Source organism: Populus euphratica, unplaced genomic scaffold (assembly GCF_000495115.2).
Source record: "Populus euphratica unplaced genomic scaffold, PopEup_1.0 scaffold38.1, whole genome shotgun sequence".
Taxonomy (NCBI): domain Eukaryota; kingdom Viridiplantae; phylum Streptophyta; class Magnoliopsida; order Malpighiales; family Salicaceae; genus Populus; species Populus euphratica.
The window spans coordinates 39,225-52,812 of NW_011499911.1; the positions used below are offsets into that span (position 1 = coordinate 39,225).

General features: G+C 33.1%; 2 protein-coding genes and 1 non-coding gene across 3 annotated transcripts; 1 reads left to right on the top strand and 2 right to left on the bottom strand.

Moving 5' to 3' along the window:
• Positions 1-292: 292 nt before the first annotated feature.
• Positions 293-5,544, bottom strand: LOC105133916 (translation initiation factor eIF-2B subunit gamma-like). The gene is made up of 13 exons (XM_011038076.1): positions 5,351-5,544; positions 5,100-5,195; positions 4,709-4,786; positions 2,834-2,914; positions 2,534-2,753; positions 2,399-2,457; positions 2,152-2,201; positions 1,981-2,068; positions 1,630-1,884; positions 1,427-1,519; positions 1,196-1,300; positions 876-992; positions 293-771 (listed from the first exon to the last, which is right to left on the bottom strand). Exons 1-13 carry the CDS (start codon positions 5,414-5,416, stop codon positions 706-708), a joined length of 1,374 nt encoding a protein of 457 aa, XP_011036378.1. The 5' UTR covers positions 5,417-5,544; the 3' UTR covers positions 293-705.
• A 775-nt stretch (positions 5,545-6,319) lies between these two features.
• Positions 6,320-6,392, top strand: TRNAA-UGC (transfer RNA alanine (anticodon UGC)). The gene has a single exon. It is a non-coding gene; the product is annotated as a tRNA-Ala (tRNA).
• A 566-nt stretch (positions 6,393-6,958) lies between these two features.
• Positions 6,959-8,684, bottom strand: LOC105133917 (F-box/kelch-repeat protein At5g26960-like). The gene has a single exon (XM_011038077.1). The coding sequence runs from the start codon at positions 8,518-8,520 to the stop codon at positions 7,279-7,281; it is 1,242 nt and encodes a 413-aa protein (XP_011036379.1). The 5' UTR covers positions 8,521-8,684; the 3' UTR covers positions 6,959-7,278.
• Positions 8,685-13,588: the final 4,904 nt, after the last annotated feature.

Below are 13,588 nucleotides of genomic sequence, written 5' to 3' on the forward strand. Positions count from 1 at the left end.
GTAATGCCCAGATGGGAAACTTCTCTGTTAAGACAGCCCCGACAACATGATTCTTTAATCAGTCCCCACCTTATTAAAGCTTCGGGATCAAACAGGTTCTAGCACTACCTAGCTCAAACACAAGCATCTCGAGTCATGTATCTGTGGAGTAGGACATGCAAATGCTTCAAATATTATTACTGGTTGGCTAATCAAACGTTCTTGTCAGCTTACATTATTAGCCCTAATGCAATGTTACCATCACAACTAGAATAGAGGCTGAAGAACAAACATTTCACATGCAGACACAGAATTACACCACAACAACCTTAATGGAGACCCCCGGAATTGATAAATGCTTGATCCAGCAGCCAAGAACTTTGAACACCTTTTACAAGGATATGAAAAAATTGGCGCTAATTTATTTTTTCCCGGGTCCTTAATAATATATGGGACGGATTCTATCAGATACAAGCAACTCTGACCATATAAAAAGAAAGTTGTAAGAACAAACAAACAAATGGTTGAAGCTGAATAGTACACTCATTAAGATTGGTATTTCTCCTTGCCAAAGATTCTTTTTGCTTGCCAGAGGTATCACCTGCTCTACTCGATGGCAGCAATCACCAAAATTTTTACTCTGACCTATGATTAGCACACTACACGATTCAGAAGACTCCTTCGCATTAGCATTCTCTTCCAAGCAAGGGTTTTTCTTCTTTACTTCTATTTTCTAGCCAAAGACTCTCCCTTGTGCTCACTGCCTGCGGTAACCACAAAACCTGCTCCAACCTGGAACAAAAACAGAAAAATGAAAACATAGAAAACACACGAAACTGTGCTGTGCGTGCATAGCTTTGTGAGAGAGAAGAGGGAGGGAGGGAGGGTGAGATGACCTGGCAGTCTTTCAACACAGCTCGCTCTTGGAGCTGTGCATTGCTACAAATCACAGAGCCTTGGATTGAACAACCATCTCCAATGGTGACATGGTTCATGATGACTGAATTAACAACCTGCGGTTACAGAGTAATTAGATTCAATGTCTTGACAATCATGTTGACAAAGTTAAAATATGTTGTTTTCTTGATGAATGTATAAAAATTAAGGAAACATATATAGCAATCAACCTTGTAGGTTCATTCTAGCTAGTGTTATGGTATATACTATTTCTTGTGCATTCTAGTTTGTGTTATCTTTATATTTAAAATCTCCATACCTTCACGTTAGAACCTATCCGGCAGTGACGGCCAATGACAGATCGCTTGACACTACACTTGTCACCCATTTGTGAACCTTCCCATAGCATACAATGAGGCCCCACCTACACTCATCAAATTAACATCCAAGTATAAGACCAAATGTACAAGACAAAACCCCCAAGATAAATTATTACTGAAACTAAATAAGTGGTTTAAGAAGTGAGATTTTTTAAGTTTACTGGACTCACAGTAGTTCTTGATCCAAGCTGTGCAGAAGGATGTATGATGTTGTTATGAGCAGAGAAGGAATAGCCTGACAGATGACTGGCATCGCCTATGACCTGACATTTCACAGATTGAAAATTAATTTCAACTAAATCAATAAAAACTGCAAAAATAGATTTGAAAATTATAATAATAGCAAATAAGAACATCAGCAGCATAAACTCACATCTCGATTTATATCATTGAATGCTTGAATAGAATTTAAGCGTTGACAGTATCTGCTCTCGCTGGCAATATAAGCACAGCATTTATGGATTCTTTGAACCAGAGTAGAGTTGTTACTCAAAGCATAAAGATCATGGAAGCTCGGAGTAGATGCATTAGCCAAGATCCGAGATAGCACTGCTTGGTTGTTTTGGGAACTAACCTTCTCATTTCCATTTTTTGCTTGTGGAGCACCATTCAATAATACCTCTGATTTCTAACATTAAATGGATACATTTGCACCAATTTAAGTTTTCTATATCAACATGCAAGCCAAAAAAAATCAATTATAAAAGAAATTTATTTTACTAACCATCTGACTCCGAACAAGATAGGGCAGCATATCCTCTTTTAAGCTTCGAAATTTATCCTTTTCATCCAAAACTTCTTGCAAAACAGACCTGAAAGAGATACACAGGGATGGTGATGGAGGACTCTTGATAAGAAAAACAAGGAAAAGATGACAAGTTAAAAACAGACCAACCTCTTGAATGCATACATATGAGCATCCATGAGATCAGCTCGTATTTCCATCTAACAAAGTGACAGAAAAGAAGAGTAGAGTAAGAGCTACAGTTCATACAAAATATCATCAAATACAACTAAGAACTAGAAATATGAAAATAATAAAAGTGTAATGCTGGGATTTCAATCTGTTCTGGAAAGTGCAAAAACTAAACAAGGATTGGAAGTTTTTAATAAGATGATTGAGATAGATGGCTCTCCCTTACCTGATCTACTGCACGAAGAATGCTTTTCTGGATTCGAATCTCTTTCTCAACTTCAGCTCCTGCAAGAAGTTCCAGCATGAGCATTATGAGCAGATAAATGGAACTCTGAATAACACAAAATCCAAAACATCCAACCTGTTGCTATGTGTAATAAAAACTGTTTTGAGGGGTCCAAGCCAATGATGTTGTAGCGTCTTGGTTTCTTGATTTTATCTTTCCCACCTGAAGATCCTGACTCTGTAGGACCACTGACAGGAGCAGAGCAAAGCACTGTCGTCACCACAGCATCATGCTGTCTATGAACAGCTGCAAGTGCACCAGGAGGAATATCAGAAACAAGATCTCCACTCACAACCTGCAGGAAGATGAAGCATAAATGGCTGCAAATAATTGAAGGCTTAGAACTCAAAAACTAAAAGGTGTTTAAACGCTGACCAAAATGTCATTTGCAGTCAAGTGGTGAGCAATGGCCCGAAGAGCACCAGCTGTTCCAACATCCTCTGGAACTGCAGCAACCTACAGCATTATAAAGCATCTATAAAGTCTACTTTTAGAGAGAAAAAATGAATGACAAAGAGAAGAATACCATGAGTTAATAACAATCCTGAAATATAACAATGCTTACATCGAGGATTGATGCTCACGAAATGCAATATGTTGCAACACAAAGCACATGATGCCAGCTTCCATTTGTAAGATTGCAGAAAAATGAAATGACATCTTTTTAGAGAATAATATGAACTGTATATAGTAAATGGTATCTGTGGCAAAGATATTGATAGCATATATGGCCTCCAGCAAGAAGCTAAAAAACTAACAAAACAGCAAGTTCCAAACTGATTTGGCCCAGGTCCATGACCAATGTGTTTGCTTTCAGTTTAACAAAGAATTGAAGTACTGTACCTTTCAATTTCAATTGACTTGTTCTTGTACGCTTAAAAGTGGTGAGCATTTTCAAAAAATTCAACAATCTCTCTACTATTTTATGGTTTCATACACCAGCATCAGTCATTCAACAGTAGAAAGTCATGCAATAAAAGATATGCCTGTGCCACAATTATCATAATGCATAACCTAGTCCTAGGACAAGATTCTTATTATTAGTTATTATAAGCTGTAGCATCCTAAATAATCACTCCTCCCATAATGACAGTGATGAGGGATTCATAATCACGTTTTTACCCATCTTGTTGTTATTCAGAATATTTACACGAAACAACACAGGAGCATAAAAAAGACAAAAGGTGTGGTCTGTATTGATGTTTAATTTTCAGCTCTTCACACGCCTAAAAGATGGGATGGAAAAGGCTGAAAGGGAAATGGCAGGGGACTCACATAATTGTTTTTGACAAGAAGCCCCCCTGGGCCACTATATTAGTATAATGTACTGAAGAGAATGCATCAATTAGCCACCGAGTGCACTAACTGCAACTGGATTGAGGAAAAAATGTCTCAACCACTACCAATAAGGAATGAGACAGGAAGCCAACAGTCACAAAAAAAAAAAGCAGAAAGGGGGTTGGGGGTTAGTAAGTGAAACATGTTTGGTGACAAAAAAGCTTTTTGGAGATTTGATGGCATGTTAGCATGCCATGAGCTTTAATCGAGGAGATCTTTTTCTCAGCACTTGAAAACCAACATCGCAACAATCCATTGTTCATCAACTAACACTCTTCAGTATGGAGTTCAAAATTCTGCAAAGATTTTGAGTTATTCATTTCTCAACTTTTTCATCAAGCAGATGGAAATTTCCTACCATTAAGCGTGTTATTTCAGTCACAAAATATGCAAAGAACAGAAAAATAGAGGGATTTGTAATGAAACAGACAAGTGATAGGGAATTGTAATAATAGTCTTTTTCTTCCTGATATTACTCAGACCCTGACTCTGGCTTGAAGTCCCATTTTCTGATACTTTGAGACAGACAACAGAATAATCTGCTACAAGGAAAATTCTTCTAAACATTGGCAAGCTCCACATTTAGATACATACCAAGGCAGCAATTGACATACGTCCATGTCAAATGGATCACCAAATTAGTAACTATAGTTGATGTTCATTTGTCAAGGCCACGCTATAGTTTTAGTTATTTAGTTAAACAGTTTCACGAAGTGAAGACTCATTTCTCAATTGTTTAGCCTAATCATTTCCGAGCAATATTCCTACCAAATTCTACTTAGTTATTTCAGTAACTAAAAAACACCATACCATCAAGCACTGACCACAGACATTTACAATCAAATTTGACCAACAAAATACAACTATTTTTATTGCGTTAGATATTAAAATTAAAAAAGAAAAAAAAAATACCTCGACATGTAAACGATCAACATAAGCATTTGATATCCAACCACCAACGTGAAGAGCTGCATCTTCCCCTTCAACAACCTATACAGCAACACAAAAAAGGGGCTATTAGAAAGAAACCCTAAACCCCAAAGGCAACTAAAAAAGCCATCACTGTTACACATTTGCTAGTAATTCACTTTATAATCCTAACAATGGAATTACACTTTAATAATTTAAATTATGAATGAACATTTCAAAACAGAAGCAGCAGCGGGTTTTTATAAAGTTCAGTTTTCTTCTACATTTTGCAATTTTCTTCCACCACCACCACTACTAGAGAAAGCAAAACAGAACAAGCAAAAAGATCAGAAGGATACACAAAAAACAAAAGTTCAAATAAAGAGAAGCATACAACTATAAGATCCTTAAGATTACTGATTTCCAACTGCTCCAACACGTAAGAAAGAACCGGCCGGTTCGCGACCGGAAGCAGAGCTTTTGGCACATCCTGCATTCAGCAAACAAAAATAAGCAAGAAAATAAAATCGAAGAGAGGACAGAAATAAAAATAAATCTTCGTCGGTGGAGCAATTAGAGCGGTTTTTATTTTTAATTTTTTTATCTCGAGAAACATACAGAAAGTGAATAAAGTAGGAAGCAAACCTTGGAGACGAGAGGAAGTAATTTTTTACAGGTGCCACCGGCAAGGACGACAACTTGAAAATCCATCTCTCAGTATTATTTTTTTTATTATTTCTTTATTTTCGAGAGAAAGAGAGGGGGAAGCGAATCAGAACAGGGGAGGTTTTAGGTTCTTTTTGGATTTTATTTTTTATTTTAATTTTTTTGGGGGGGAAGGTTTCATGGAATGAGAAATTTTACAGTGTTTGAAGAGTACATAGTTGTATTTTATTAGTTATTTTATTGATTTATTTTTAAATATATAAAAAAAGAAAAATATATAATAAAAATATTTTTATTGGGTTATAAATTTTATTTTTTATCTATTTTATTTTTTAAAAAAATAAATAACAAAATATTACTAACTACTCTGTTACCATAAAATTTTCCATACTATAATAAAGGAGCGAAAAGAGAGAAGAGCGTAACTCCTTTCCTTTTAAACTCTTGAGCCTTAATGGCTTGGTTTCTTACCTATACTCGTTAGAAATTAATAAAATAAAAATGGGACTTCGCCGCCGTTGAGCAATTTCAGATTTTCAATCTGTAAGTATTGTTTTTAGACCTTGAATCGACCTTGGATTTTTTATACCTTGAATCGACCTTGGTTTCAGCTAATTTAGTATTGAAACCGGATGGAGTTAAAAAAAAATAAAAAAAATTATGGTTTGGTATAACTTAGTTAATTTGATTAAACCAATTATTTAGAAAAATTCAATAAAAACTTAATTATAATTTTTTATTTTTTATTTTTTATTAAAATAATATTATTATAATTTTTTTAAATAAAAATTCACCTGAACCACCTAATTAAAACTCAAAATTTAAATTTTAAACCAGGCTAGAGCTATACCTGTGAGTATTGGCAGAGTGTCGTTTCTCACGTAGCCTGATGTCATCTCGCTACTTGATATCTTTATTACAGATAATCTAATTTAGAGCTTCCGTGGCGGGGATGTAGCTCAAATGGTAGAGCGCTCGCTTTGCATGCGAGAGGCACGGGGTTCGATCCCCCGCATCTCCAAATACTTCATACTAAATAGTCTATATGTATATATATATTTTTTTTTTCTTAGACTCAATATATATTTTCTAGCTTGCCATGAGATAAGCTATGGCATTTACTATCCTGGTTTGTAAAAAAAAAAATTTCATAATTCTTGCGACCAATTTTTTAAAACGGTTTTGAGCAGTGAACTTATATTATATTGTGTTTTTGAGCAGCAGCAACAATAATAAATATTCTCTATATCATGCTAATCACTGTATTAAGCTGGAAGAGATAATTTTTTTCGACTACATGTAGTTTGAAATTTTGAACTTCAACAGTAGCTACTAGAATAATTGATGATAAATTTACAATCGAGTGAGACTTTTGTTTTTACCCAAGGCGTAGAATATATGTTTTATAATAATTGGTATAATTATTTTTTGAATTTTTTTAAAAATAAAAAAACACTTCAAGAATTAAATTAACCTCATTCTGAATCTAAAACATGCTCTGATTCCTTTCCGTGCTAAACTCCATGACAAGGCTCAATAATGAATTCTCCAAAAATTGGTCAACAAATTATACTCCTTGTGATAATGTTTATAAAATGCATTTTCTTTATCGTAAATGGTATAATGTTGCCCAAGGACACACAATCGCCCTAATTTTGTCAACTTCTGTTACTGGAGCTAAAAATAGGCCAATCAAATCAAGATGCCTTCAATTAAAAAAATAAAATAAAACTCAATCGACGCCACTTTTTCTTTATTGTAAATAGTGTAATTAAAACATGTCACGAACACCCATGATTTTGTCTGCTATCTAAACGACATGCGTAAGGTGGCCCCGATAACACTGCTTTGCCTCATATGCACCACCATTATAAATGGCTATAAACTTAGCATTAATTTTACTCCCTCTAGCATTCCACAGTCACACAGGCGCCGCGTCGAATCACCTCCGGCAAATCAGGCCCTCTGCTCCATTCTCCACTAATACAATCATAAATCAAGACCAATCCCTCTTTTAATCCCCTAACACTCCTCCCACTCCTCCTTAACAAATCATCAATGCACCCCCTAACTTGAATTAACACCATCTTGTTTTCAACTCCTACACAGCTAAACCCAACTGTGCTGTCTAGTCTAACTTGAGCTGGCAATGGTGGACTCTTTATCCTACACCACTTTCCAAACCCACCGCCATGCCTACGGGCATCAAAGCTCCAAAATGATAGCTCCACCGCGTGGCTAGCTAAAATGTAGACGTAGCCCGCCACAGCACATGCAGCTACTACACACCCGCCACCAGGAACTGCTCTACTCCTTAACCACGCACTCGCCTCCACATCAAACAAATCCATCGAACTGGCATACATATAAGCCTCTGTCCCTGCTGTAGCGGCGCGTGTGATTTCATTACCCAAGGCGCCACCAATTTTAAGCCCCCCAATCACATAAAACACACCATCAACAGCCGCCCCAATGCAACCATATCTCCTCCTCAACGCGTTTGAAACCACGCGCCAAGTATCAGTGTCTGGGTCATACTCCTCCAATGCTGCCCCAGCTCGTGACCCACCTCCTGCGACATAAATTTTACCCGAAAACACTGCAGTAGCAAATTTCTTTCGTGGAAAAATCATTGAACATCTTGAAGTAATTATGCCACTCCAGACATCATAACAAAACATTTCGTTTCGCCCAATGATGTAGATTCTGGGTCCAATTGCAGACAAACGCGCGTGAGAAAAGCTATCCAACGAGGTCAGAGGGAAAGGAAGACACGAAGCAACTTTCCACAAAGGGTCATCGGTATTGGCATCATTGCCATTGTGGAGGCGGAGGGAGGCGACAAGGGGGGCGGAGAGGGTGAAGATGGTGGGATGGATGGAGTGGTTGAGAAAGCGAAGGTTGAGGAAGGAAGGAGAGTGGAGGAGGAGAGACCAGCGGCGGCAAACGTGGGAAATGGAAGGGAGGGAAGAGGAAGGGACTCTAGAGAGGCATTCTAAGAGAAGATCGTCTGGAAGAGAAGAGAAAGTGGTGGTGGCGACTGTGATGATTGGGTTTGGAGATAGAGGGTTGTAGCTGGTGTCTTTCGGATTTGGGAAGCAAGATTTCATTAGCCATGAGAAGGGGCGAGAGTTGCAACCTTCTGGCATGAAGTAGAGTTATGTGGGGTTTAGTGGAGGAGAGAGGAGATTTGCGAGGAGATGAAGCGGTTATTTATTTATGTTCAGGTGCTTGAACTGCTAGCTAACAAGACGTGGCCTTTTCAGAACAAAAACATAAAAAACAAAAAACATTTTCTTAACTTATAGAACTGGACTTTCTGGCGATTGGTCTAGCTGGATATTGAATAAACACGTCATCTTTTCTAATACCATCTTTTTTAACTTATTCATGCATGTGACATGTCTGCAGAATCACGATAGCAAGTGTTCTTCGTAAAACATAATCGTATTTTCGGAACAGTTTAAGGTATACTAATTAGCAATAATAGTGTAGGTTCCTCATTGACTTATCAATCACACCAAGTGATATTGTTTTAAAATTCAATAGGTCAAGGAGTGAGGTTCTTTTTTATGTTGGAGAAAAGATAATTATTTGTTCTTATTAATATTTTATTTGTCATGATTTAAGAAGTTGACGGTTGACAATAAAAGATTTATCACTTTCAAAACAATTTTTTTCTTTTTTCTTTTTTTGAAGTTTAGGACCTTCGTATAATAAATTCAATAGCTTTTAAAAAAAGAATTGTAATAAACAAAATAATAAACCTTAAATTTCAAAAATAATAGTGTTTGTCTTTGTTTCGGCATAATAAATACTCTAAAATTTAAAATTTTAATTCATAAATATTAAGATTGTCAATCTTTTATCAAAATGGTTCAAGAAATATTTATAACCCCTCAACCTTGTTATTTCAGTGAAGTGGGGGGTTTGAAATATCTTTTTCTTCTTGATAATATTAATAATAAATAAATATCTTTTGTATAATAATAATGAAAAATAAATATCATTTCACAATATTAATGAGATGGAAATATAGTAGGTCATTGAAAAATATTTTATATATTTATTGGTGTAGTCATAAGAAAAATATAGTAGGTCATTGAAATGGGAAGATTGAAATGCCTTTTTCTTCTTGATAACATTAATAATAAATAAATATCTCATGCACAATATTAATAAAAGATAAATATTATTTTACAATATTAATAAAATGGAAATATAGAAAATCATTAAGAATTTTTTTATACATTTATTAGTGTAGTCATAAAAAAATCCAAACAGAACTTTATGGCCTAACATGGAGCCTATAACGATCTTCATATATTTAGTCTTTTGTGTTATGCACACTACCAAACTCACGGTTAATTGCTATGACAGCGAGCTAGACTTATGTTTTTTGGGCTTAGTAGATAGCCGACCCCTAAGACAACAAGTCAAGCAGCATGCCAGATCCTTGTTTGTTTGGGCTTATCATATAGCTAAATTTAAAAATATTAAGTTTGATAACTTGCCAAACACACATTCTATTGAGCTCGATATTTGGTCAAGTATAAAGTATTGAATATAATAAGTGAGCTACATCCATATCATCTAACATTTTATCAAGATTATAAATATCAGATATGAATTCAATTGACATCCATGTATCTATTACACTTGTCTATGTGACAAAGTTACCCATAAAAGCAACAAAAAGAAAGAGGGCGGGACCATTTTATATTAATCTTTGATATATATATATATATATATATTTGTGTGTGTGTGTGTGTGTAGAGAGAGAGAGAGAGAGATAAAGATGCTTTGTTCTTTTATTGTGTTTTTTTCCCCTTAACCATATTCTTGGTTCAATGGAACCATGAAAGTTTGGACTAGTCAAACTGATGCTAAAAATCTACATTTGCCTGTCTTTATATGATCACAATTAAGTTTGTGTCAAGATTGTTAAAATCAAAATTTTAACATGGCACATAAAATATAAAACAAACTTGGATCATAAAATCATAAAATCGTAAGGAATTTTAAAATACATCAATAAAAAATTCATGCTTTAAATAAAAATTCATACATAGTTTAAGCACATGAAAATACATGTTTCAAATAAAAATATATACATAGTTCAAGCACCTTAAAATATATGACTCAAATAAAAATTTGTATATAATTTAAATAACTTTTCATTAGCTAATAATTAACAAAATTAAAATAAATAATTAAATTTTTCATAAAATCATTCCATCATTCGATTAATAAAATGGCATCCTAAAATAATACTTTCAATTTACTTCGATACATATATTGAAATGGCATCCTAAAATCATTTCATCATTCTACAATCTATAGACTCCATAGTCTGCAACACACAAACACAAAGCAACAACAACTAATTAATACAAGACACAAACAGAGATAATTGCCACATTCCAGAAACATGATTTTCACATTTCACAGTCCACACCATGCTAAAATCATTCAATCAGGTAGACACAATTTCCACTAATTAAGTAAAATATCAGTTTTACATACTAATTCATACAATCAGGAAAACACAAATTCCACATTTCATGGTCCACGACTAACTCCACACCACACTAAAATCATTCCATCAATTCAATTCAATTCAATTCAAGGGACATAAAAACATTATAAATGGATAAATTGTTATTCAAGATCATTATCAAGACCGGCAAAATCAATATTTAAAATTTGTAAAGGGGAATATTATACCATTATAGTTTTACATTTGAAGTTTAAAGATATAATTATAGGGGAACAACTTATAGTAAAGAGGAAGCAGTTGATGATGAAAGTTGAAGCGGAGAGCAATGTCGCCTGCTGCTATTGATGAAGAGGAAGTCGTGAGCTATTGATAATGAGAAAGAAAGGAGATCGTTACCAGCTTGCCGCTATTGATGAAGATTGAAGAGTAAGCCGTGAACTATTGAAGGGATTGTCGTTGATATTGATTAAAAAAAGCGGCCACCGTGAGCACTAATGACTGGAGTGAAGAAAGAGAAAGAGTGAAGATTGGATTGTGACCGTAACAGTGATTGTCATTGCTTTTGTGGTTGCCAGTTGGGTAATAGAGAAAGAAATTAGAAATTTTTATTCGGTGAAAAGAAAGAAAGAGATTTCGTTCTGCGCAATGATCAGAGTGAAGACTTTGAAGAATTGGTGTGATTGTGCATTTGCACATCTAATAGGCACCGGATAATTGGAGCATGGGGAATATTTTTCTTTAGTTTATGCATTTTGGTGAAATCACAAAATTGGTCCTGAAATCACAATTTTTTGTAATTTTTCTGATTTTAATGATTTCACCCGATTTAACCTAATTTCATTTATTTTTTATTTTGTTAGATAATTGAGCATGCAAAATATGTTTTAATTTGTAAAATCATAAAATCATATAATTTTATAAATTAAAAAACAATTTTAACAACTTTTATTTATATCACTATCTGAGAATTTTTTGATTGAGATTACCTTATCCACTAGGAACCTGATTCTAATCTAAATGGGGAAAAGGAGCACTTTTAGCACGGAGGTCAGATTCACAGGTCTAAGAGCACAGCTCGTGTAAACTTATGGTGTGTCCACATAAAAAGAACGAAAAGGAAAATATTCCACACATCGTTATAATTATAAATATACATCGAAACACGAATTATATATTGAAACGTTTAGTTTAGCAAAAATATTCTTAAATTAATAAATTTTACATACCAAAATTAAAAAGACCCCTGCTCTTTATTTGCAAAATACTTTTTTTTTTGTCCATAACAATATAAAATACAAAATACATGTCAATTCTAATTAATATGTAAATTCAGCTCTATCTTTAACAGGAAAGAAAGATACTAAATTATATGTTTTACAAAATAGGTTAATTCTATTTTTTTTTATGCTTGTTTATGTATCCTTAAATAATATAAATAATTTTGTAAGTTATTACCTTTGAGATCTTATTTTAATTATTGAAACTCTAAAAATACTTTAAAATAGCTCAACAAATGCTAATCATTTAAATACAAAATTATACCTATATTCATCCAAATTTTAAATTAAATCTTAATTTTTTTAATAAGAGACATGGGGTTGTATATTGGGTTGGCCCACCAGGGTAAACTGGATTTCAAAATTATACTTTTATGTGCTTTAGTATTTATGTTGAGTCTTTAAAAATTAAGTGACGTCTTCCAATTTGTATTTGTTTTAATATTTGTTTTTTTTCATTTAATTTTTATTTGTTTTGATTTGAGTGTTTCTTATAGGTTTTTGTGTTTATTTCAGTTTCATCTCTCTATATTTATTTTATCTAATTTTTATATATAATTTGGTTCTTATTTTTTATTGTAATTTTTTTATCCCTTGTATATTTTTTTATTTTGTCCTTTAGAATTTAATTTGATTTTATTTTTTTTCCAATTTTTTTCCTCTTTTTTTATTGTTCTTTTTATTATTATTATTATTATTTTATTCAATTATTATTTTTAATATAATTCCTAATTATTTTCTTTCAATTATTTTTTAGTCCTCATTGTTTTTTATTTTTGATTTTTTTATGATTGAGAATTTTACTTCATTATTTTTCTATGTTTGTCTTCTACAATTATGACCCGGTCTATAATTTTTAATGATCAACCCGGTTAAAGTTTTATCCTTTTTTATTTTATTTTCATTATTTGATATTTATTTATTAAGCCTTGAGCTTCGTGATTTTTTTTATAAAATTATCTCTTTCTCACATCTCATGTCACATATTATTAAAGTTAAACTGAGTTGACTCGAGTTTTTATTTTTGATTTCATCATTCGATATTTTTTTTTCATTTTTTTATGGAACTTTTTATGGCTTTTTGAGAGTAACATGGCTTTTTGAGAGTACCTCTTTTAAAATAAATTTTTTGAATTAGATTAAATTAATTTATTTTATTTTTAAACATTAAATTTGGTTTAATACTATCTCGATCTTTTTGGTGTTTTTTATTAGATCTTTCTTTTTAGAAATTTTTTTTTTCATGATTAAATTAATTTATCTCACCCTTTAGGATTGAATTTGTTTTATATTGAGCTTTCTAGTTGAGATTAGATTTGAAATTTAATGGTTTATGAATTTAAGATATTAACTTAGATTTAAAAAATTCACCCGAGTTTACTTTATTTTATCCTTTTTTTTTAGTTATTTTTTTTATTTTATCTTTGGATATTTTCTTAC